Here is a 25608-nt window from a genome sequence, read left to right on the forward strand (position 1 = left end):
GAGTATGCAGGTAAGAAAACAGAAGTCAGTGCAGTCAGTTCTGGTTTAAAATAAAGTTGCACATCTGCACAGCTAATGAAAATGATCACTTGGGATGGCTTCCCAGCCCTTTCTCAGTCAGCACAAGCACAGCTGGCTTCAAGCTCCTGCCTTGCATGATGCTTCATAGGCTGCTGTGCCTCCTGGCACCTGGAGATGAGCATGCCAGCAGACAAATGACTGGTATCTTCTGAGGACAGCAGTGGCCAGGATACAGCACCATCCAGAGCTGTTTGAGAGATCCTGTGCTGAAGAGCTCTATCACTGCCAGGCACAAGGGCTCACTTGTTAACTTGCTGTGGCACGCCTCAGCAAAGCCTGGCGTGACCTCAGGCTGGAGACCCGTCACCTTAACAGCCACACTGTTTTCTCAGCTGAGCCTTTGCATTCCTCCTTCAGCACTCCACAAACTGGCCCTTAGCTCGCTGCACTAAAGGGCTGCCACCCTTCTGCCACCTGAGTACCTGGCATGAGCGCAGCATGGCTGGCTGGCAATGGGCTATGCCTGGCATCTGCCACCTCTGAAACCAGGACATGAGCAGGGCTTCTTAGTCAGTTCCTCAAGTATTGAATTTGGCCACCTCTTTCCAAACCCTGGCATATTCATTTAAACACATCCCTCGGCCTCTGAGCTCAGGAGGAGGGCTGAACCCAGCAACTGCTCTCCCAGAACCAGGCTCCTTGCCTTCAGGTTTGGAGGCCCTGAATTAAGGTTTTTGTGACCAGCAAAAGGATGGCATGGCACTTTATTGGTTTGTAATCAGCAGGCTTATCAGATAATGATGGCTTCTCCCCTCCCTTTTCCCTAGTTACTGATAAACTCTGTGAATACTGGTAGTTGTTCCCTGATACTGCTCCTTTTATAAGTGACTCCTGCTATTATATGGTTGTAGAAGAGGCAGGGACAGGGCAGCAAGCCCTCAAGCCAGCAACTTGCTGTGCTAAAAAGCTGACCCAGCAGCAGCAGCTGTAGGCTAATACTAGGGATTGTTAAAGGCTTTTTTCACACGACTGAAAAAAAATGAGTGAACACAACACTCACCCTGTTACAGGTTGGAGAAGGAAGAACTGTGACCTGCCAGAGATGGACAAAGTTTGCAACAAATACACAAGTGGGAGGATCTAGTATCATAAAGTATGTTTTGGAAACCTTGGACTCTGCTGCTTTTTGCCACTGAGAAAGTAATTCTGCTTGTCTCAGTTTCTCTCAGTAAAACAAATGGGATACTTGCTACTGAGCTCGTTGAAAATGGAACAGAGAAGGGCTGGAGGTGTGAAGGGTTGTGAGTGGTGCTGACTGACATCTACTGGTAAACTAAACACAGTTGATAAGGTAACTAGAAGCTTGCCTATATTTGTGAGAGGTCGGGATTTACACATTCCTTTTAAACATGAAAAGTTAGGCTTGCTCATTGTTGAGACGAATGTGTCACATACTTGGAGAGACAGTGAGAAGAGACACTGCTGGGAGCTTTCCAGCTCATGGCCGCGGCTGGTTGGGGCTGCCCTTTGCCGATGCCTGGGCCTGCTTTCAGACATCTCTGCCATGCCACTGCCTGTACACACCAATGAATCTGTCTGTGCCTTACTTGTGATTCAACACTGTGGTTAGGACGCTGCCTTCTTCCCCCGTTGGCTGGATCTGAGAGTGCTTTAAGGCAGCCTCTCCTTTAGAGTATATACCTATCAAAATGGGGCTCAGACCCCAGCCAGTGTGACTGCCAACACAAGTAACCATGATGGTGATACCTCTTCAGAAAATCTTATACTTTTCCAAACCTCCTCCTGAAAATTTTAACCACCTCAAGGCAGAGCAGTGACACTGCAGTTTGGAAGGTTACCCTCTGCAAATTGGAACAAAACACAGCCATGCACCTACTATCATATTAAGAATACTTTAATTTCCCCATCAGACACATATCATCTAAACACCACCTCCCGATGGGAGGTCTGACAACACACATTTAAATATAGAAGCTGTATGAACTTACCATTCAGTTTATTTGTGTTATTTCTCAATCAATCAGCTTGAAGACAGAATTGACAATTATACACAAGCGTTTGCTAGGAAAAAGTAATTTCCTTGCCCTACTCTAGGACATATAAACATGACAGTGTGTTGAAAAGAAACAGAGGAAACAGTTGCATGGAGATGTATGTACGAGTAAGAGAGAAGATATTAATACAGGCACAGGTACATACCAGTTATCCATAGGGCTGGTCTCATAGGTTTTTGGCATAGCTCAGGAGGGGAACAGAAACACTGCGCAATGTAAAGAGGGAGGTCTTGTGCCACCTTTCTGTTGAGCAGAACAACCAAGCAACACTCTCCCTGTGAGAAATCTGAGGCTTTATAAAGCCAGGCCTTACAGATAATCATTTTCACCTTCATTTTCTTGTCAGGACCCATTTTAAGATCCTGTTGTCCTCACAGTAGTTGTTGCTACATTAAGGAGCTGAGGCTCAGCCAGCAATGTATCTTCCACTGACTCTACCAGCACAGGATCAACCTCCTGAAGCAGAGAGCTGCTGCTTAGATCTCTTCCATGATGCCAGACTTAGTTCTTTAGAGATCAATATCACAAGTATTTGATATCATACAGTAACACTGACTTGGGACATCACCTGATAGATTCTGAGTCTGTGGAAAAGGCAGGCGCTTCTTCAGAGACTTCAGAAGAGCAGCCTGTATTTTTGATTTTGCGATTCGGCCTTGATAACCATAGTCTGCTACTGAGCCAGGACCTATCCAAAGGTCTTATAAGTGAATTTAAGGAAAAATCTTCCTCTGTGCCTTCCAACACACACAAGCACCCAATTCATTAATTGCAAAGGGCTGTGTGCACTCTTCGAGCCCATTACAAAGCACATAGCTCCTTTGATCAATTACAATTTAGCGTATGGATTTTCTGTTTAATTAAAATTTGGGGAAAAAAAAGCCTATTTCAGGAAATTCTCCTGACATAGGCTGTTTTCTCCTCAGTAAGACAATAGCTTCAATGAGAAGAGGAGTAAGCAACATCATTGTTTTGAATTCAGCTGGAAAAGCTGAAGGTAAGAAGTTCTTGATCAATTCTGAATTTAGTGGAACTGGAAGTCAAGAACCGTGGCAATGTCTCACAGCTAAGTCTTGTCGCTGACAGCAGGACCAGCAGATGGGAAGGGAGCTGTGAGACCCTGTGCTGTTCCTGCACCCACAGCTCCTGGCTGAAATCTAAGCTCCCTGTGGGCTGGGTGACAAGGTCTCACAGCACCTTCTGGGATCTCATAGATGAATGACCCTCTGCTTCAGTACATCAATGATATCTGTAGTGGTGACAACCCTGGAACCTAGGCTTTCTGGGGACAGGGATAATCCCGAGGTCTTTCAGACATTCCCAGGGAGGCTTTCCCCACAACACAGCAACACATCCATCTTAGAAAGGTGGCAGTACAACATGCCAGTGTACAAGGTCCCCTCTAAAACTATCACTGCACTGCATAGCACACTAAACAGTGTAGCACTAATGAAAGTTGTAAGCAGTGGTCTGAAAGAACTCACTTTTCTATTGGCTTTAAGCCTACAGAGCCTATTTGAGGTTAACTATTGTGGAATACCAGTAATTAAGATATTTGAAACACATTTACAGTAGTCCTGCAATAGCAGCAATAGTCTGTGCCAGCTACAAGAGAAGTCTTAACAAAGTGAAAAATGCCTGGGAAAGAAGTATTTTTGCATGTGGCTGAAAAACTGATGTTCATCTCATTTGCACAAAATTCTTTGACTGAAATGGTGTCAGCACTCACAACTGCAAACCAGATTGATTCCTTGACAAATAACAGAAGCATCTCAAGTTCAAAACGCAATTTAGAGAGCATGAAAACAGACAACATAAAGAGATTTTTTTAGTGTCAACAGCTGTGTTAGAAACCGTATAACCAGAAGTCTGTTCCCTAACCAGGGACCTAGGACTCTATCAGTTACAATTCAGATTTCTTCCCAGTGACACTTGGGAGTCAACTCTTATTTTAGTTATCCAGACTCAGGTGTTAGTATCTTCTTTCCTCAAGGTCGGAATCTAAGGTACAGAGAGGGTTACCAAAGCATCTGGAAACAAACTTTAACAGAACAAAGGCAGACACAAACAACTGAACTTTCCCCTTCCATCTCACACTAACAATTATATTCTGCTCTGTTTATGGGATAACCACGTTTTTGTCCTGCAGACAATTGTGTGTGTTTTGGGAACAAGTTGCAGGGTGCTACTCTGGACACAGATGTTGAGAGTTTTGGGGTTTCTACTTTTCAGGAAAGGATAGATAAAAGGCTTTGTGTTGGCCTGTTCAGAGGCAAAAATTTAATACATCACTTGGTTCCAAATTTCCACCTACTCCAGAGATACAGGGGGTGGAGAAAGGCAGCAGCTCTATCTCTGTGACATTATACACCATTACACTGAAAAAAAGAGCATCCCTGATTTTTTGGATCACCAGTTCCTGGCAACAGTGCTGTGTCCAGCTGTCTGGATTATTCTAACAGTAGGAAACAACTGAAAGTGACTTACTACTGTGTGAGCCAGACTGAGAGCACTGGCCTTTTTGCTAGAAGAGCACAGCTGACTGTGGCTGGCTGTTCTTGGGCACCTGAGACTCCAGCACACTTGACCTGGGCAGGATGGGATAGACACCTTTTTGGTAAGACTTGCCACTCAGGTTGTTTCCCCGTATGTGTTCCATCCCCCAGACTTCCACTGCTTCTTTCCCTAGTTGGTCTAGGCTCTGGGGGAGCAGATCTTTCTGACTGGGTTCTTCCTCCTGTGAACCAGAAGAAAGAGTGACCTGCAATGTCAGTAAGCTACCAAGAAGCCTAGCAGCACTCCAGGAGAGAAACACACTTAAATATCTTCCCACATTCTTCCAGAAATTAGTGCAAGCCTGCCTGTCCATTAAAGATCCAATATACTGTTTGCTGCAATTCACTGATGAATGCACATTCAAGCATTAAACAAACAAGGAAATATTCATCCCTTTTCACCCTCTATGAGAATCTCCACAGAAATGCTGTGGTAAAGCAAATATGCAAGCACTCAAATAAGCTTTCAGGCATGTTCCCATGAGGACACCCCCCCCCCCCCCCCAAAAAAAAAAAAACAACACTCGGATGGGAAGGGATCAGGAGACTACTTTGCAAAAAGAGAGGCTTCTTTCTGATTCAGCTAGGTCACTTTGTGCTGTTTGTGTGTTCTCATTATTGAAGCCATAAAACCATGAAATGATGACATGGCTCCCATATGTCTTGCTGCCTTGGATTTTAAAGCTGAAGACCCAAAAGTTCTGGTTGTCTGCACTAGGCAGTCTTTGGCAAAAGTCACAATTCTGTAATGAAATGCTATGGTACACCGCTAACAATCTCCTCCATCATGTGTGATAAATAATCCACACACAAGATGTTAAGATCACAGTCCACAACACTGTCATGAGCTGCTGTTTCTGGAAAGGACAGCATAGTTATTCATCTTGCTTTATGCCTGAGGATAAGCAGGTACAAAGTAACTGAAGACAAGTGAATTGCATGACTGCCACAGAAATGAGCTTGGCCTCAAAGGAGCTAGAAAGTGTACTGAAAGGTTCCATGACTAACTGGGGGGACATGAAAACAAGAGGCTTTGTGTCACTTTGCTTGAACGGGAAAGGCTTGATCATGCAAAATGCTGACCCTGCCTAACCCTTTTTGTCTTATGTTAACCGGGATTGAGAAAGCAAAGATGATACCAGGCCCTTTCACACAAACGAGCTGGTCACCTGTCCTGAAGCTGGTTCAAGTGCATGGTGGAGGGCTACCAACCTTGGTAACTTTATCCAGTGGTTGGCCCAACAGGTCCTTTCTCATCAGCTTGTTTCTCTCCAGAACTTCGAGCTTGCTCACCACTGCATCAATCTTGGAGCCAATGCTGTTTAGGGACTGTTCCAGCCGTAGCACGCGATGCAGGAGTCTGGGGGAGACATGAAGATCATTTGCAAGTTTTTTATTGTAATGAATAGTAAGATTTGCTGCATACATCTCACAGGTAATGGATCAGACTTCAAAGAGGACTGAATGCTCTACATCAGATAATCGATTCATACCCACTGAAGACGTTACTCCCTCTATACTGTGCGTTTATCTGTAATTAGTGGTTCTGCTTAGAATGGATTCCAACCAGTCTGGATCTCTGTCCAGCCACAGTATAACCCCATTATTAAATATCACACATGCCTCTCCTTTGATATGGCCCTGTGTGTATTGCTCTGTGTTTCTCAGTAGCAGAATCAGGTTCTCCTGATTCTCTGTACTGTATTTATGCCATGTTCCTCCTGTGGAAGAAACAGCCAAATGTTATTCTCAAGACCTGAAAGATGAAGGCCAGCTAGGCTATAAATCAAGGATATTTATTCCCACAGGACCTTCTGTAGAGGTATCAAGTTCCCCTGGCCCAGCTTTCTGGGCTACATTCTGAGCTGAAACATGACAGCATATTGCCTGTGGCCAGCTGGTGGCTGCAGAGGTTATTTGAGAGGCAAAAAGCAAAATTTCTTAACTCAATCTTTTATGCGAACAAGCAAATTACATTGCCAGAACTGTCCCAGTTCTCTCCTGACCTGCTCATTTACACGTGGGCAAGATAAGAAAGGACAAGATCATATTGAAACTGCTCAGCACCAATGCAAACAGTTACATCAGGGAAGGAAGCAGCAGGGAATCAGACCCCTCATTGCAGAGGGACTGAAGTACCGCCAGCACAAACATACACTTGGAACTCTTGCTTGGAGACCCAGCTGGCCTTATTGACGTGGTTATTCCTTGCTTCCATGCAGGTCAGATTCTCATCCAGGTTGTTGTCACCATAGGATTTCCCCAAATTTTTAATCTCTGTGTTCAGAGCAACCTAGAAGATAAAGAAACTCCTGCAAAACTGGATACTAGCTCTGTGCCAGCTTCACTGTGAATAACAGAGTTTCACAGGCAATGACAAACTCAGCTGCCACCAGGCAGAGCTGGAGCTGTATTTGAGTTGACTGCTTAGTTTCTACCACAAACTCAAAGATTCCCAAGGCCACTTTGGAGTGATCTCTACCAAATAGCATTTCTTTCCTTGCCCCTTTTTTTACCCTTTTTGCCTCTAGGTCATGCTTCATCTGCTGCTGTTCCTCTTCATCAAGGATGAGGTTGCCATCTTTGTCGAACCTGGAGAAGGCTGCTGTAATCTCATGGTCTGCATGGCCCAGTCTGCAAAAATACAGAGAAAGCCCAAAGCACTGAATTACATTGTTAACCTCTAACAGTATGGGAGCACTCTTTTGTTTCCTCCTGCCAGTGGCAAACCTAAACCTTCCAAATGGGAAAGAGATAGTAATGCAAACCTATTTAGAACAGGGTATTAAACATGTGAGGGAAGACAACTATATTTTTGAGTCCTACATCACCCATATCTTAGCTCTCCCAGTCTTGAAAACCAGAGAATTTAAATTGCCTGTATTAGCATGAGAAAGGGCTAAGCAGACATCTCTTAGGCTGATTCACTTACTCCTTCAAGCTGTTCTTGAAGTCTTCAAAGTCTAGTTCTTTCGTTCCATTCTGCAGTGCTTTCTGCACATCGGAAATCTGTTCCTTCTTCAGCTTCAACCTCATAAGTGTCCGGTTGTAGCTCTGTTACCAAAGGTGCAAACAGACACAGAATCATGCAGGCAGAACCGTAAAAAATAGGGCAGAGCAGACAATCCAACATGGTGAGCAGATTCTTTGTGATACAGGGCCTTCCAGAAGAAAAATACAACACTGCTGAATGAGCCCCATCTCTAAACTAGGATCACATTTTCAACGTGGTGCCAACATGGTAGCCAGGGTCTACATGACAAAGCTTGTTCTCTGCCTTTCTCCTCCCTATGCTCCCTTTATCTGATCTCCGTCACCAGCTGTTTAAGATAATGTCTCAAATACTATTCTTTGTAGAACATTGGTCCCACAGCACAGAGAGTTGTGACCTTTCAGGACTTCTTTTTGAATTTGCCCATGGGAAATCCAGATGTAACCCAACAGATTTGCACCACTGTAACATGCCCAGCTTAGCAAAATAGGACCTGCCATTTTATTCACTCTATCAAGGACCAAAACAGCTTTGTCTAGAGACAAGATAGTCTCTAAACAAGATAGGGATTTCTTCCCAAGATAGGGAAGAAAAGTCTCTCAGAAACATTGCCAGCATACTTAAGTAACAGAATTCACCAAACCTCTGCTTTCCCATCCTCATTACTAAAGGATCTGGGAGCTTGATTGATCTCAGAAAGGAACTGTGACTCCTGTGTGCACCAAAAAGGTGGATTTGGAGGTGGAAACCACTGTTTCTAGTAAATTCCATGGAGGTGAGGGACTTCCAGAAAATGTTTCAGGATTTAGCTAGAAAGTCGCACAGCTTTCACTGTTCGTCACCTGCTTCAAAATGTCTGAGAGCTGCAGCTCATCCTTCTGGCTCGAAAGCTCCTCTTTGACTTCCGAGTAGGTGTCATTGATGATGGCCAGAAACATGTTCTAGAAAAAGGGGAGGAAGAGAGATGAAAAAGCATGAGGCATCTTGCCTGCCTCAGCAGCTGAAGCAGAAAGAGATATGCAGGACTTGGTTAAACAAGGAGCTGTTTCCACAGGTGGTATCCCTTGGACAAGATAAAGCGGGTGAAGGGAATGCCCACTTCAGCCACGCAGTACTTTCTCACTGGGGAGGAGGTCCTTGCAGCTAAAGCAGTGGCTGGAGGTACATTTGTTCCCAGTTTAAATACCATCTTTGGTAGCCTTTCCTGCAAGATCTTAGGTTACATTTGGATTCCTGGCACTGGGAGTTTAACCTGGTCATGATGAGCATCCCACTGCATCCATTGCCTAGGAAGCCAGAGACTGTCCCTCATGCTTTGTACACTGCCTGCTACAGAGCAGCTGTACTGAGCCCCTTGAATTCAGCTACTGCTTGGAATACCACTGACTGGAATACCATTGGTATTGGTTTCAGTCAGTTTTAGTCTTCACCTTAAAGGATGTGAATTTGGCCCTTAATCGCCCTGATCATCAAATCCCCAATTGCAGTGACAGGGTCTTTGTCTACTTTGGTCTATTTGCACTGAAAAGCTATCGTAACAGAAACTTCCTTTCTGTCTGAGAATTTGCACTGTGCCTGATTTGGGAACTGTCAGGACGGGTCTCTCAAACACTGCTGTCAATACAGGGGCAGCAAGGGCTTTCTTGCTTACCAGGAGCACAAAGAAAACAAAGAATACATAGGTGACGAAGTAAATAGGTCCAAGGACCCTGTTGGCATTGTCAATGGAATTGTAGTCAAAATCACCAAGAATGATCCGAAACTGGGTGAAACTGGAGGAGAGAAAGAGCACAAGGTCACCCAAAGGCACATACTTTTATCCTACATTCTCAGACAGTCCTGAGGTGAACCCAGAACCTGTATGCAGCCAGATGGTCACAGACAAAAGCCAGAGCAGGGTCTAAGTCACTCAGTCTGACTGGTGTGTCAAATGTACCCATAGTATTTCACAGGTGAAGTGAGCTGATGTGGATAGAGCAAAAGGTGGCTGGAAAGTAAAACATGGTTTCCATGGTTGTCCAAAGCGTGTGTTTCTTTTTCTAAACAGGGGGTAAAACCAAAACCAAAACCACCTGAATTTTCCTTTATAAAGGCATATGACTCATGGAAGCCTTCTCTTGCAAGTTCATAAGATGAAAAGCTCAATCAACAACAAAAAGCTCAATCAAACAACAAAACAAAAAACAAACAAAGAAACAAACAAAGAAACAAACCAAAACCAAAACACAAACAAACCAACACTCTGACACTTCCTTGAAACACTCTCTTTGAGCTATTTAGTTCTTACCACCAGGATTACAGAGACGTTTAACCCAACCAGGCCTAAAGCCATCTGCTGGTATATAAAACAGCAAATTTGCCAGGGTCTCAGTGACAGGCAGACAGCACCATTCTACTGACCCCAGCAGATCAGAAGGTAACAGAAGGTCCTGCAGAATAGAAACTGAGCTATAATGCTCTATAGTGGCTTTATTGAAGTGAGATACAACAGGTGTCCGACATTCAGATTTGCAGATTTTACTTTAGAGAGAAGTTGGAAAGCAGCTGAAATTCTTTTCACAAATGATGGAAATGTGGTTCTAACTTGTACACTTACATGCATTTAACAAAGGTACTGAAGTTTTCCACTTGTGTCCCAAAAAGAAGGTAACCCAGCTGGGCATAGGCAAAGAAGACAATAAAGAACATAATGGCAAAGCCCAGGATGTCTTTGGCACAACGTGCCAGTGTGGAGGAGAGCTGGGTCATTGTTTTGTTAAAGCTAATATACTTGAATATCTGTGAGAACAAAGAAGAGGGAGATAGTTAGGCCACACCATGAGCTAGGTCAGTCTTTCATATTGGGCACATGCTTACTAAGACAAGAGGTTCATCACAGTACTCAAGCACCAAGATGACAGCCAGGCTAGGGGAATGGTGGCTTAGTGTTCAGGATGTTTGTCCCATGTGTGCCACCATCTTCCTGTGGGATCATAAACATATGACTTTGTTCCCTGTGTCAAAGGAACATATGAAGAGGGAATACTATAAGGACAAACATTTTGAGGCTAACAAGGAGCCCTAAGTACAGTGTGGCTTTCCATTATGCTGAGATGCTTTGGTTAAAATGCAAAGTCTATGCCAGCAGATGAGTCATTTCCAGTTGTTGGGTGGCCCTCATGAAAGGAAAATGTGCCAGATTATCCTCCAAAGTACTAAAATCATACAGGATAGACAAAGTTACATTTTATCCAGCATTTTCTAAAACCAGTTTTACACCACAACATCTGCGCTCATCTCCTTGTCTGCTCTCTCCAGAGTGCTCAGAATGCAATGTGAAAAGTCTGGAATTATTGTAAAACAGAGCATATGGCTTTGAGGAAAATCCTCTATTATATAGCTGTTACCCTCATTTACTCAGAGGGATGGAAAAGTCAACCCTAAAGGTATCTAAAGTAAGAGGTCTGACACTGGAAGCCTAGCACCTCCCAGACACCCCAGAATACCTTGATCCAGGCAAAGAATAAGTTGACTGCATTCATATTGTTGTACTGTGTCTGCCAGAATGCCAGGAACTCAAAGTCCGCATAGGTGTTTGGGTGTTTTAGCAGCTCTCCCAACAGTCTGTTCACCTCAATAGTGCGAAAGATGTGAAACCCAATAGCAACAATGGAGAGCTGCAAAGAGGAAGAGTCTGCAGTGACAACTGTATATATGTCTTTCACAGAAATTAGACTGTCACAAAGTTTGTTGGTATCATGCTTCACAACTGCAGTCTACTGGTGGGGGATGCAAATAAATTCATAATGTGCCAGGTGATGCCCTGACTTCACAGCCCCTCAGGCACCTCTACGGAAAGATTTTTTCTGAACAGCTAATAGAAGACCATGTGTCCACTTACTCTGCTAGTTCATTTTGCTGCAGAGCAAAACACGTGCCAGCTCTTGTCTTATCTAGACCAGTTTTCCCATTCCTAAACTTACTTTGACTCTTATACCCCACTGCCATTGCTCCCCCCAACAAAGCATGCAAGGATTCTCACCAGAATGACAACCACATCCAGGATGTTCCAGATGCTGGTGAAATACTGAAGCTTGTGGATACGCAGCTCCAAAATCTCTTCCACCACATAGTAGAAGATGAAGACACAGAAAACAATTTCACAGGCAACAATGAAAAAGTCCCATGCACTGACATATCTTATAAGCTTGACTGTCCGGATTTGCCAGGAAGGAATGGCACCACCAGTGGCTGGAAACTCAACCACTAACCTTGAAGGGGACAAGAAAATTATGATTCCAAACAGGAGAATGAAAGCTCTCAGATAATTATGAGAGGCATCAAACCTGAGCATGAGCTATCCGCCAAACCGTGAGGGGAAGATCTGTGCCTGTGTTTATGTAGCCTTATCTCTGCTGATGCACTGTCTGTCATAGAAAAGGGTGAAAGGTGAAATGTGCCTGGTAATGTCAGGAAGACCAAGTCTTATTAATCAATACAATATCTACTTAAATCACTCAGTCATACCCCCTTGGTGGATCACACTAAAATATTTGTGTTTTAAGAAACTGCGGCATTGAGGAAGAAGCAAGAGGCAGAAGAATTTTCAGTGGGACTTGGCTTACCTCAGAACACAGAACAGGTTGATATTTGCATTATACACAGAGAAATCAATGAAGACAACTCGTGTTCCCCGATCTAGCCACAATTTTTCCTTCAAGACTTGCAGGGCTTCAGCAGTCTCTTCTCTGGTCAACTTGAGGTCTATGTAGTATCCTCCCCCACTGTAACTGGTTAGTCTTCCCCAGTGAGATGAGCCACCCAGCTCCTCTTCAGAATGGTACCTCCACCTGCAACAGACAATCCATCAGCAAAGGCATCACCACTCCAGGCTTGGATATGACCTTGTAGCCAGGTGTAATTTGACTGCATTTTCAAGGACAGTGCATTTTAAAACTAAAGAGTTAACAATCCCTATTTCAGATCTAAGCCTACATCAATTCTTCATTATTGTTACATTTCTTATCTACTGCTTCCCAGCAGTGACAAAACATGATTTGTGATACTACGGAGGGGAGATACTGCAGGTTTGTTGGCTATGCCACAGTCTTGTTTGCATGGAGGTTACTCCCAGGATCTGTGATATCACCTTCTACCATGTTGCACGCTTGCACTGTAGAACATGTAGAACATGCATGTTCTACATGCACCATGTAGAACACACTTGCACTGGTATTTTCTTATGAATAATTCTCATTTACAGCCAAGACTCATGTAGCAAGCAAAGAGTTATGAAACTTTATCTACGGCACACGATTATAGAAAAATAGGTTTTCAAGATAAGAGATGCACTTCCTTCTTTCTGGCTCCTGAAATCCAGGAGGGGAAGAGATAGCATCACCCATTTGATAGATCTGGTCCCAAAGGTCTCTATTTATCCTCATCCTCTCAAAAACAGGCAACAATTTCTATCCAATTCTCCATTGGATTTTTCATGGCTTTTGCAACAGATTCCACTCTACCACTCATTCTGCTGTGCTATTCCTCAGACAGACACTTGGCCTTAGTGACAGACAAAAAGGCCTCTGACTGCATGAGAAATTCCAGCCTTATGTGAGGAATTCACCCCTAGCATACTGCAGCTCAGCAAATCTTATCTGAACTAGAAGAGACTAATTTGGATTTTCTAATCCTGAGCAAGAGAAGATGTACTTACGCCGTTCCATTTATGAGCCCAAAGGAGAACTTTTCCTCCTTGTCTTCTGAGTACACATCATAACAACCTGAGATTTCCTCCTTGAAATCATCATGGACCACACAGGAATTGTTCTTCACCTTCAATTGCCGCATGCGCGGGACACCCAGCAGCAGGTTCTCATAATAGATGTATGACTGGGTGCTGTGGGCTGCCAGGGACTCGTTGTTGTACCACTTCGTCCAGTAAAGGTTATCCAGAAGGGGGCCTTGTGCATACTGCAAGAGGGAGAGGAGAACAACTTCATAGCCCACACATCAGAGGAATTTTCTTAGCCTGAGCTTGAGATAGTGAGACTTGACTCATCCCTCTCCACCTCCCAAGACAGAAAGTAGTGGAAGTTTGTGCTGGATGTATGCTAAGGAGGGGGAGGAGGGAAGAGCCTATAATATGGCTGCTGCACCTTGTTGGACTAATGAAGAGACAAGAGCCCTTACAAGCCTATTTGTCACTTGCACTTCAGTGAGCACACATCTCAATGTACTGCTTTGGCATGAGGTGTGAATTATCAAAAGGGCATGTGTCAGTGCCCTGGAAACAGTGTGGGTAAGACAATAGTGACATAGTTCTCTGTACTTCTTTAATGCAACAGAAAAAGGCAAAGATAAGTGACAATTTCTGGCTGACTGTCAGAGATAAGTGGTTGCAATATCTCAACAGCATTCACTGTTGCTCGTACTATTCCTTCAACAGTTCTTTGACAGAAATGTGTTAGACCCCAGACGTCTTTTCACCTCTTTATTCTCTTTGATTGAAGTCAGTGCAAGTTTTAATCCATCTTTTTCATAAGGAATCTATAAATCAGACCGGCTGAGGCATGAACTACAGGCAGGTTAACTATGTTGTTCCCACCATTGCCGATGGAAACAGACATAGGCCTGTTATTAAGACACCAGATTGAAGACAAATTTGTACTCACCACCCAGAAATCGGCCATGCTGCCAATAGACTGGAAGGAGACACGGCCATCCGAAGAGGTCTGCAGGAAGAGCTCAGACATCACTTTGGTGTAGTAATAGGCATTGGAACTTGTCATTCCATATGTCACTGTTAGAGAAGGACAAGAGGAGGGTTTTCCCTTATACCTCTATATTGGAGCCTGATGTAAATATATCTATATATTCACTTTCCGTGTAATATATACCATCAAAGGTAAGCTGTGCAAGGCACAAAAGAAGAAATCTTGGGAACTCTAATCATATTACTTTATGTTTTCTTAGGGATTTATGAACTTATCTGTTGCATGTTCCAGAATTTAAACTGTCAGATTGACAGACTATAAGAGTTTAGAAGCAAGAGAGGATCACTGGATGGTGCAACTCAACATCCTGGGTAATGATTTTTGTCCTCTGACAAAATTTCTAGGAGAAATTTTCTTTTTCAGAGCAAAATCCATGATCTTTATTTTGAATTTCTTATGTGAATCCATGAAGGTATAGAGACCACCCCATTTTCCCAAGTGAAAAGCTCTAGGTAAGTTCTCATCTACCAAGAAACCTCAAACAAGAACAGACTCTAACTTCCACAAGTATGTTGTTTCAACTCCTCAGTGCTCCTTCCTTCAGAAAAACATCCATCATGTAAGAATATGTCCTACTCTTATAAGCACACCACAGAAATAAAGCAGCTGACGTTCAAGACCCTCACCACCACCACCACTTCTGGATGAGTCAATGTGAGACCAGACATATGTCTGTGTGTGTCTCTTGGTTCTTTAGGAAGTGACTGAAAAACTGTCTCCCTGGGCAACTGTGACAATAACTTTTGTGGGTATTGTCTGTCTATCACTCCTGCCATAGGATCCATGAAATATAACCCTCTTCACTGTCCCATTCTACAGGTGCTCATTTGTGATAATGAATGAACCTTCCCCCCAGAGCAAACAGCCATTGTTCTACCTACACAAAGTCCATTAGCATTCAGTACAGGGACGCATTAAATCCACCCAAGAGCAACAGTGTGAGCTGCCATCTGCTTTATCACCTCAGCCACCCCTCCAGTCTCAGAGAGGAAAAATCTCTATGAACTTTGAGTCTTTGATCCCAGGAAGTTTCTAGAGCTGCCCTCTGGGTCTTGAATGTTTGCTGTGAAACTAAGAAAAGACGCTGGACCCAGATTCTCCCAGGACTGTGGAGTCAATGGCTAGAACTGATAATGTGGATCAGGAAATACTGCTTAAACCTAACCAATATGAATTAGGTCTAGAGCAATAGTCAGTTATTTTACTTCTGTGTGCAGCAGCTATTCTGTAGGTTAATGACACACCAGCTTGATGCAGTGAGTGCTTGTACAATAAATTTAACACCTACAGCAAAGTGATGAAGTCTAATAATAAAACCTCACATTATTCACCTCGTGCTGCACACAGGAAAGACACCTGTGAGATACGACAGCTACTTACGTAGACAGATGTCCATCAAGAACACAGTATAGACCAGCAGTTCTCGCAGTGTGGTCTTCACATAAAGCTCTCTGTTTTCAGCTGTGTTCTCTGTCAGTGTAGTGCCCCACAGACCTGTTGGGTGTAAAGAAGAAATTGGAGAGGTTTGATGACCATTTTCAAAGTCCATGTGAGAAGCTGAACTCCTGTTCCCAAAGAACACTGTTGGGAGTTGGGTTTTTGTCACTTTTCAAGGCAAAACCACTTTTCATTTCAAAACTTAAGAGCTGTAAAAATGTGTTAACCTCTAAAAAGAACTATTCCAGCATGAAAAAAAGGTTGGGGGCTGACAAACTGAAATATATTGGCTATTTTTATTTTGCTATGTCCCTCTCCAGTTTTCTGTTTGAGTTCATTATGGGCTGATCTTTTCCTGCCTGTTTTACAGCTTACTCTTTGCAGAAATTCAGTCTTTGTCAGAAATATTCTTGGAACCATAAAATTTCATCTCAGTCACCAATGTGCCAACAGCTGACCTTCTGATAGGACTTTTACAGCAGAACTACATCTAATGTCAGCTTTACAGCTATTAGTCTCTTTAGCATATATTGAATCATCAGGCCCCAAATATTTGTCCCTTGCTTAACTAAAAACTCTCGCAGATTTCTTGTAGGTCATAAGACTCAAATAGTCCAACTCAATATTTTCAGCATAAAATTTAGAGCCAAATTATCTGCAGGATGTCTGTCAATGGAACTCTGCTGACTCCAATAGAGTTCTGCCAGTCACACCAGCTAGTGGTCTGATTTCTTCACACAGTCAAAGCAACTCATTAAACATCACCAGGGTTGATCAAAAAGGGAGAAATGCTTCCTTTAAAAGGAACCTTGATAGCCTGGGTTTGATGAACCGCCTGATACTATTAGTGCATTTGTTTGTTCTTTTCGTAATGGGTTTCTGTTGTGATTTCTGAAATGCTCCTGAAGTTAAAAGGCAAAAGAACTTCCACTTAAAAGCCTAGTGATGGAAGCCATGTCAATAATACCCATAGTTTTGCTGATTTTTGCATCTCCTAGAGAGCTCAGCCCTTATGCCCATTACCGGTAGTATGGAAGAGTCATCTTCCTGCAAGCCAGGATCAAAGATGATGAAAGGTCATGTGTTTGAAGTCATCCCTGGCAGAGGACAAAGCACTTCTTTCTTTGGAAGTGATCTTTGTATATATCTTTGGAAAATGATATAGCAGTCCATGCACATATACATACACCTATCCTTTCAATAGCTCTTTGGCATCTCAACAGATTATACAGCTTTTTGCATCTTCAGCTATTGCAGCATACGCCCTTACTCCGGCAGCTTGTTCTGGACATGCCAGACCAGCAAAAAAAAACAAGATCCTGGAGAAGATCATCTCATGTGCTCTACAGGAATCTTCACAAGGGAATAAAACAGGGGAAACAACCCACCCATCTGTTCAGGTCACATTTAAATTACCCCCTTCATGTCTAGATGACTGCAACACAGTCTTTGAACAGATTTTATTTGCTTTTTTCATGAGGCAGGGATCCCATACTATCCTCATGTTGGAAATAGAGGCACAGGCTTTCTTTGCTTTGGGAGTAGAAGTGTACTCGGGAACACCTAAATTCAGGGACACTTAAATATCCTTGAAAACTTGGTTCAGAGACTTACCTAAAGTTATAGCTGGAGGACCAGAGGGACTCTTCATCGGGGACTGTAGTGATAGGACAAGAGCCAATGGGTTTAAACTTAAATAGGGTAAATTCAGGTTAGATATGGGGAAGAAGTTCTTTACTGTGAGAGTGGTGAGGCACTGAACAGGTTGTCCAAAGAAGTGGTGAATGCTCCATCCCTGACATTGTTCTAGGCCAGGCTGGACAGAGCCTTGAGTGACATGGTCTAGTGTGAGGTGTCCCTGGTGGCAGGACACGCAGCTGAAACAGTTGTAGAAAAAGGATATGCTGCCATGTCCTGACAGGTATTTTTATTTGCATGCTCCACTTTCAACCCTTGCATGTCACAAATATTATATATTTTGATGTTACAGATTTTTTTTTTCCATTTTAAGACTCAGACAATGGCTAGAAGAAAGGATATCAGAATAAAACAAGTAAATGGCACACATCCTCTGAGCAATCTGTAATTACCTACCACCTCCACACAGCACTGCTTCTCAGTCAGGAGAAACCTCTGAAGGCTCAGCTGTGGTTTGTATAAGAATTAAGTGTTAGATGTAATGACAATGACAAGTAAGAAAGAATTGATCATAGAGGGTATGTGAAATTCAGGACCAAGTTATACTGCTATTCTCTCACATGTACTGTTACAGCTCTGAGAAAGGTTCTTGCCTTCCAAGTCAGGAAGAAAAGACACACTGGCAAGAAAATAATAATTTCCGCAAGAAGTACACCTTCTTGCTTTGTCTTCCCTGCTTCTAAGAAACTGTTCAACAAATGCTCTTGCCCAGGGCTGTATCCTTCCAGAAGACCTGATTTTCTCCCAGGTTTTTAATTGCCTCTTAATAAGCTTTCAGAATATTTCATTCCCCTTTGTGTTTTAAGATGGAAAATAACACCTCTTTCTATCAGCTTTCTTTCAAGCAAAGTCTTCTTTGACACAAAGCTGCTATCCTCTGCATTTCAGCTTTGACATGGCTAGATTTTCTCTGGTGGATATTTACATCATTTCTGAAGTTACTGTAACACAGGGGCCAGTACCACTCCATTTAGAAAATGTACATAGAGGCAGAATAGTTTCATCAGAGTGATGGCTCCTGTGGATTCAGGACACCTAAGATCTGTCTAAAGCTCTGCTAACAGATTCACTGCATGAACCTGAGCACATCACAAAGTCTCTGCATCTTCTGCCTTGTACTAAATATAACAGGACAGATCCTGGAGCTACAGCAAGGCACATGGAATGAGGATGATCCTTCCCAGACAGCCAAAGATGATCTCTAGAATAATACTAGTCTATGTTGAGCAGATTCCTGGGCCACACAGGGTTTCTACCTTCATCCCCACACTCACACACGCACCCCACTAAAGCATCACTCTTCCCAAGGACTAGTAAAGCCTTTCTAGTGAGAAGTCAGATCTTTACCTCGGATGCCTCTGAAGATGTACAGGCAGCACCTGAGGAAAGGACTTGCATTGCCATCCACAGCTTTACTCTGCTCTTCCTGGTAGGGCAGTGGATCCCCCACCTCTTCAGAGTTTTCATAGGGATTCTCCAGGATGGAGTTGGGGTTGTAGATGGCTCGAATTTTCAAGGAGGCAGAGGGAGAGCCATTGTAAACAGGGTTGTCCCAGGCTTTCTTCTCCACTGCCTCCAGTTCATACTCCTCCGAGGCTCTGAAGTGGCTCCCAGCTCTGCTGTTTCGGTGAGATAAGCTCATGACTAGCCACTGCCAGCAGAAGTACGTTTGAACTGGAACAGTGAAGACTGCCTGCCCAGGCTGGAGTTGTAAGCTAACAGTGAGAGAATCAGTCAATGCCAAACAGCTTGTCTGCCCTAGCAGCCAGAAGCTGGCACACCAACAGCTTCCCATAGATAGCACACATCCCCTCTCTCTTTTATACTATCTCAGCAGGTAACACCTATCAGAGGGGTGGCACTACCCATTGTTAGGAACCACAGTCAGCCCTATTATCACAGCAGTCCTGGGAACACTGGCACATCCTGAAGGCTTTCTCTGTTTCCCAGTAGAGATAACAGCCCCAGATGCTGCCATGAGAAGAGAAGGGTGCTAGAAGACGACCCCTGATTTGGGGGGTTGTAGGCTGGGATTTAATCTGGTCCCTCAGGCAGCCCTGATGAGCCCCAGGTGAAGCTCAGGCAGGCACTGCCGGATGGGGAGCCTTTGCTCCAGGGGTCAGAGGAGTCCTGAGGTTTCATTAGGCACCAAAGAGGAAGCAGAAACACTCCCTGGGAGCTGCGGCAACACAGAGCTGTACAGGCACAGCACCAGGCAGCACCAGCTGTGTGCCCTGGGCAGGCACCAGCCCTTGTCAGGCTCCTATGCCAAGATCACAGGTACTTTAGGTAGAAGCCGGGATTTGGCCCAAAACATGATCCTGGTCAGCGTTTCTGCAGCATTCTCTTCTGTGTCTCACAGTTAAAGTGGGAGTAAAAAATGGGAGTAAACTTCTCACCCTCATTTTTGAAACTCATTGTGGTCTTTTGCAGAAACTGTGTGCACCCTGCAGTGCCTGCTGGCCCTAAGGAAAGCCCAAGGAAAAACCAGCATTAAACCAGGCAAAACTGGAAATAATAACAGCAAGGGGCTGCCAGCGTTCACCCACTGGCCAGCAGCAGCAAGTAGTCCCAGGCACTGCAGGTGCTGGAGGATGAGGTGATGGCTTAACCCTGGGATGACAGGCTTCTGTCTTGGTGATGAGATAAAAAGCTAATGTATAGTCTGAGCATGGTCCTCCCTTGAGTGTGAGCACATAACTTGGGAGAAGGTACTCCAGAGGGTACCAATGGTAGCTGTTTTCTGACATTACCCAGGGTAGCAGCAGGACCACAGGGCTCAAAGTTACAAACAAGGCTGTTTTCTCTGGACTATAATGTTTGTACAGGTGATGTTGCCAGGCCACCTGGGAGATGCAGAGATGTCCCCTACCTGATGATGGCACTGTTTGAACAACAGTGAGGCAAGACCTTGTTTGTCACAGGGTACTAAGAGGGAAGCAGCTGGTCACTGGAGGTCTGGGCTGAATCCTCGGGCTGAATTTGGTGTCATTGCAGCCTGCTGTTTTATTGCTCCCTAGTGAAATGAGAGCAGTGGAATGCTTTCAATGGGGTGATTGAATGGAAAGCATTTGCAGAGCTCTCAAGCAGCTGGACTACTGAGGGATGAGACCTCAGTGAAGGGCCAAATGCCAGGGCCAGGCATCAAAGCACACCTTTAGGACCATACAGCAGATACCCCTGCTCATGTACAGGCAGCATGGCTTACAGTGCAGAGCTACTGCTTTGTAGGAGCCTGTGGCACAGCACCACTTCCATTAACATCACATCCTTCAGGGCCCAGGTACATTGCAGGTGTGCCTTCTGGCTGGCTGGGGCACAAAGCAGGTGGTGAGAGGGGGGTCCTTAACCTTTGTTGAAAAACTGAGTCACCCTCCTAGCCCAGCAGACAGATTGTGTCTGTCACCTGATTCTAAACAGCCTAACACCAGGCAGAACAAAGAGCATCCTATAATTAAGGAAACACGCTGTGCTCTGCAGGCAGGCTGGTGTGACTCACTAGTTTATGCAGGTCTGTAAAGGCCCTTTGCCCCCTGTAAACTTGAGCTGTACCGTTAGTGCACACTTCAGTTTTGGAGGGGAACCTAGGTGGGTCTGTCTGGCTTGCAAAATGGTGCCAGCATTTCTTTGCTAGAGGGCAGGATATGATTTCACGCAGGAAACTGCTTCATTTTAAGCTAGATAGCACAGGAAGATATGTCAGCTTAGGAAGAATACAACCCAGACTTTAGCACATCACAAATCACCATGCTATGTGTTGCCCTCTCTGGTGTTTGATGTAAGACCCTGCAGAGCACCAGTATTTGCTAGCTAAGGAGCGACACATTTCTGATAGCACCTTTCAGCACTTACCGCACATCTTTATTCCTCCCAGTGCCTTGGGCCTTATTTGCTTTTCAGTCTTATAAAAACCAGCCAACAGGATTTCTATTCTCCTTTCTTTCTTCCCCTTCTTCGCTGAGGTCCATTTCACAGTAGGTCTAAAAGAATCCTTTCAGAGGTACCCAGGAAAGACTGTTTCTAAAACCAGAAACCACTATCACAGTGGAATTCAGCATGTTAAGACAAAGGAGCACAGCCCCATAGGTTTTACTGTCAATAAATTCCTTAAATTACAGCGTGGGTCAGGGTAGTTCCTGCAATGACCACTCGCCCACTGCACAGAATGGTTCCCCAAGCAGAAGGGCCGTCATCAGAACTGCTCAAACCCAGTTACAGGCAAACAACAACAACAAAATCATGTGCATTCACTACATTTATGTAGAGGGGTTTGCTGCTCCTTAAAAACAAGAGCCAGTTCTGATACTCCAAGGAGAGCCTGGAAATTTGTCCTGGGGCAGAAGCAAGGGCCAGGAAACAGCACAGTAAGTGTTCTGCTGTATAAAAAGCCACTGTGAAGAAGAAACAATTTGTTCATTGTGACTGCAGGGATGGAGATTTAACTCAGACACTGGAGAAGCCATTGAGGAGGTGAGAGGAAGAAAGCCATGGAAGAGTTCCCCTGTCAGGTGGCTTGCACTCACCTGTGAATGAAACTGTACTTCCACACTGGAAGCAATCATGATTTTTTAAACCTTCATATGATTCTTTTCCTATGTGAGGTTTTTTTCACAAAAAATTTCCCTCATGCGAGGCTTTTCCCACACAGTTTTTTTCCACATGAGCTTTTCCCCACACAGGTTTTTTTTCCACATGAGTTTTTATTTCCACAGAAGTTTTTTCAAAGAGAGTTTTTCCCACATGAGTTTCTCTCCACGTGAGACTTTTTTCCATGTGAATTTTTTCCAGGTATTTTTTTTTTCCATGCAAGTTTTATCCACGTGAATTTTTTCCACACCATTTTTTTCCCCACCTTTGTATTTTCCGCATGAGTTTTTCAAAGAAAGTTTTTTCCCATGCAAGTTTTTTTTCCCACACACATCTTTTTTCACCTGAGTCTTTTTTCCCCATACAAGTTTTTCCTATGGGAGTGTTTTTCCCATGTGAAAATCCAGTCTTTAATGTATGGAGAAGAAAGCACCAAAGACTTCATAAATCTCCCAAAACAACAGTACCAAACACCAAATTAGAACGAAAAAGCATTTCACCACTACCCGTTACTGGAGGACTGGGACTGAAGTGTCCACTCCATAATATAACCAGCTTCTATGTGGATTTTGAACAGTCTTTTCATTTTTCTTCGAGGGGTTTCATAAACATCACAGAGGTTTAATGTTTCCCAGATATCTCATGCTGGAGAAACCTTGTACAACACCATTATAGCACTACACACTATGCTATAGTCACTCTTTTTTGCAACTGAAATGAAAGAAGACACAGCCATAGATGAATAAATTCAACACCCAAGTTCCCATTTTCTTATTTATGGTGCTATGTTTCTTCTCTTGGCTATAATCCATTTTCAGTAGTTTCCCACTTCCCAGCAACTTGACCTGAGTTAGTGCTGGGGATTGTGTTAAGGTGAGAGGGTGGGGAAAGTGGTGGTGGCAGTGCTAATTAACCATTAAACATCAGAAGAAAAATGAGACTTCCAAGCAGAGTACCTTGGTGCTGAGTTAGCTGTTTATGCTGCATTTTGAAACTTTTCACAGCACCATGTATTAACATAGATGTGTTTTCATCATTTTTCATTTAAGCCAAGTCTTCTCTGGCTATCTCCACCTTTGCATCAAAAAAGTGAATTTTCTGTGCACCCAAACTAGTTGACACCATTCTTATTCTAAGAATGTGCAGAGGCTAAGGTATCAAACCGTCTCCTGAGAGACTCATTGAGGAACCAGCACAAAGGTGAGAGCTGCTATCTGCAGCCCAAGGTGTAGGAACTGGGTTGGTAAGCACCTCTGTGTTTCTCTAACCCATCAAGATAAATCTGTCTGAATAGGAAAAGGTATAGAGGGAGCAAAGTGCATCTTAGTAAAGCGCAGATTGAAATTGAGCAACAGAAACATTACTGTGTTGTACAACTTACCAATACGTTTCCCTAAACATTTGCACATATTTCCTAACACATTGGAGAGGTCTCTTGCATTCATGTACCTGTGCAATGGCCCTCAATGCAGTTTTCACTGGCTGCTTGCAAACTCTCAGGGAATGGCAGGTGCAACTCTGGCAGAGCAGGAAGAAATGAGCATAGGGAAAAGTTACAAGGTCCTTTACAAGATAGTGGTCATTTTTCTGTCTCAGAATATAGTCATTAAATATGCTTGACCTGTTACTATGATTCTGATGATGAACAGCCTTTACTAGCACTCTTCAGGGTATTGTTTTCTTAAACCTCCATGCAATACACGTAGCTGTGCATGTGTGTGTGCACGTTACCACATGCACCGACTACAGAATTTTCTGTTGAGTTACACATCAGCTGAAAAGCATTAAAGCCCGCACTTCTAATCATGTGGAGACAGTGTTCTCACGGGAGAATGCATAATTAGTACATAAACTCTGAATAATCCTGAAAGATACAGCAAGGCCATGAGAGGCCGGAGGAAGCCTAAGCAAACAAGATAAGAAGCTGGAATTCACTGAGCTAATGAGAACTGTGGACTGTTGGCAAGCTTTCGAGGTCAAGTTCTCACACCTGTGCTTAACCAATTATTTGTTAGTCACTAAGGGTCTTCAAGACATGTATCCAATCATAATATGCCAAATCACTGTAAGTGCATGTAAGAAATAGTATATAAGGAGTTAAGGCTTTGTATTAATTTGGCAATTGCTTGATCACATTGATCGTCTCTACATTGTCCGTGACTCCCACGTCAACAAGTGGCACCCAAACAGGGACCCTCCGATCAGTAACTTGATGAAGACGAGTTTGAAGGTCTGACGAAAAGGAGGGGGCAGAGAGCTGGCGGAAATTCAGTGCTGCCCTGGCGCTGGGAAGTCAGACGTCTGAAAAACTTCAGGAATCTCACCCTGATCAGGTGAGCGGCCGGGGAGGAGATGGAGCACTTGCTATCCAAAGAGGAACAGGCGGTGGTGAAGCTCCTCCAACACATTCTCTCTAAGAGAGGACTGCAGTATGATAGTGCTGCCTTACAGAGGCTGTTAAAGTGATCCCATGATCGCGAGGTTAGTAAAGGGACCAAAGGTGCGCAGAAACACTCTACACTTTGGAGATTGGTGTTTGAGACTTCGAAAGAGATGAAATTGGAAAGGGCGGCGGTAGCTTCTGTATTTGCCGCCACAGCTCCAGAAGGGGCTGTCTCCCCTAACCCCCATCATAGTGCTGCGGCTATGACTTTTGCACCTCCTGTGGTACCTGGAACAGTGCTGAAAAGATCAACGCCCCGAGCCGATGAAAGCAAGAGCCAGGTCCGCAGATGGCCACATACCGAACGAGACACCTGACAAGAAGGCATAGCTGCAAACAACAGAGACCCTGAGTTCGACCCAGGATCAGACTCCGAGTCCCCTGAATCCCAGCCAGATTTACATCCTCTGCTTCCAGACTCTGACTCTTTGTCTCCTGTGTCGGTCTTCTGAGCTCATCAGCAACTACTCACTGGCCTTGGAGACGCTCAGCTGCAACAATTGATGAAAAAGGTTGAAGCCCTCGAGACTCGGATTGACACATCTCTATCGGTGCCATCACCTTATCCTCTGCAAAACCCCTTCCTTAAAGAAGGCAAACGGGGGGGGGGTGGGGGGTGGGAGAGGTATTGGGGGGCACAAATCCTGCACACCGCTGGCACGGGTTAATCAAAGATATGATTATTACAGGTGAATTTTTTGCAATGGGCCTCTCTGCATATCCTGTGTTTACTACACAGCAGGGGGTTAAAGAGTGGGAAGCTTTTGATCTCAAAACAGTTAAGGAGGCCTGACAAGCAGTGACCACATACGGGTTAAAATCCTCTTATACTCAAGCTGTATATGTTATGGGTTTTTTTGCTATTGACAGGAGACTTTAATGACTCCCCTGCTATAATACATGGTCAGGCATTAGGTTCAGGTTATATGACTAAAACTCTGGGTATTCTGGTCCAGTACAAGGATTTGGAAACCGGCATTTGGAAAGGTCCTGTGGAAGTAAAACTAACTGGTTGAGGTTATATGTGTGTAATTACAGATTCTGG

General features: G+C 44.0%; 1 protein-coding gene across 1 annotated transcript; it reads right to left on the reverse strand.

Annotated features, from left to right (window-relative positions):
- Window positions 1-1920: 1920 nt before the first annotated feature.
- On the reverse strand, window positions 1921-19515 carry PKD2L1 (polycystin 2 like 1, transient receptor potential cation channel). Its single transcript, XM_061459318.1, has 15 exons — window positions 18881-19515; window positions 15779-15892; window positions 14297-14424; window positions 13339-13595; window positions 12248-12472; window positions 11665-11893; window positions 11129-11299; window positions 10240-10421; window positions 9295-9415; window positions 8486-8584; window positions 7584-7705; window positions 7168-7285; window positions 6808-6944; window positions 5864-6011; window positions 1921-4833 (listed from the first exon to the last, which is right to left on the reverse strand). The coding sequence occupies exons 1-15, from the start codon at window positions 19326-19328 to the stop codon at window positions 4621-4623; spliced, it is 2712 nt and encodes a 903-aa protein (XP_061315302.1). The 5' UTR covers window positions 19329-19515; the 3' UTR covers window positions 1921-4620.
- Between the last annotated feature and the right edge of the window lie 6093 nt (window positions 19516-25608).

The sequence above is a fragment of the Pezoporus flaviventris genome, unplaced genomic scaffold, assembly GCF_033815535.1.
Source record: "Pezoporus flaviventris isolate CSIRO_AGI_PZ_B2104156 unplaced genomic scaffold, CSIRO_AGI_Pfla_v1 ptg000029l, whole genome shotgun sequence".
Classification (NCBI taxonomy): Eukaryota; Metazoa; Chordata; class Aves; order Psittaciformes; family Psittacidae; genus Pezoporus; species Pezoporus flaviventris.

Bases quoted from the DNA above. Each gene is read 5' to 3' on its own strand.
- PKD2L1 (XM_061459318.1), bottom strand. From the start codon at position 19,328: ATGGGAAGCTGTTGGTGTGCCAGCTTCTGGCTGCTAGGGCAGACAAGC. The intron at 11,300-11,664 runs GTGAGAATCCTT...TCCTCTTTGCAG, and splicing joins TGGATGTGGTTGTCATTCTG to CTCTCCATTGTTGCTATTGG. The intron at 8,585-9,294 runs GTAAGCAAGAAA...CCCTTTTTCTAG, and splicing joins TTGTTTTCTTTGTGCTCCTG to AACATGTTTCTGGCCATCAT.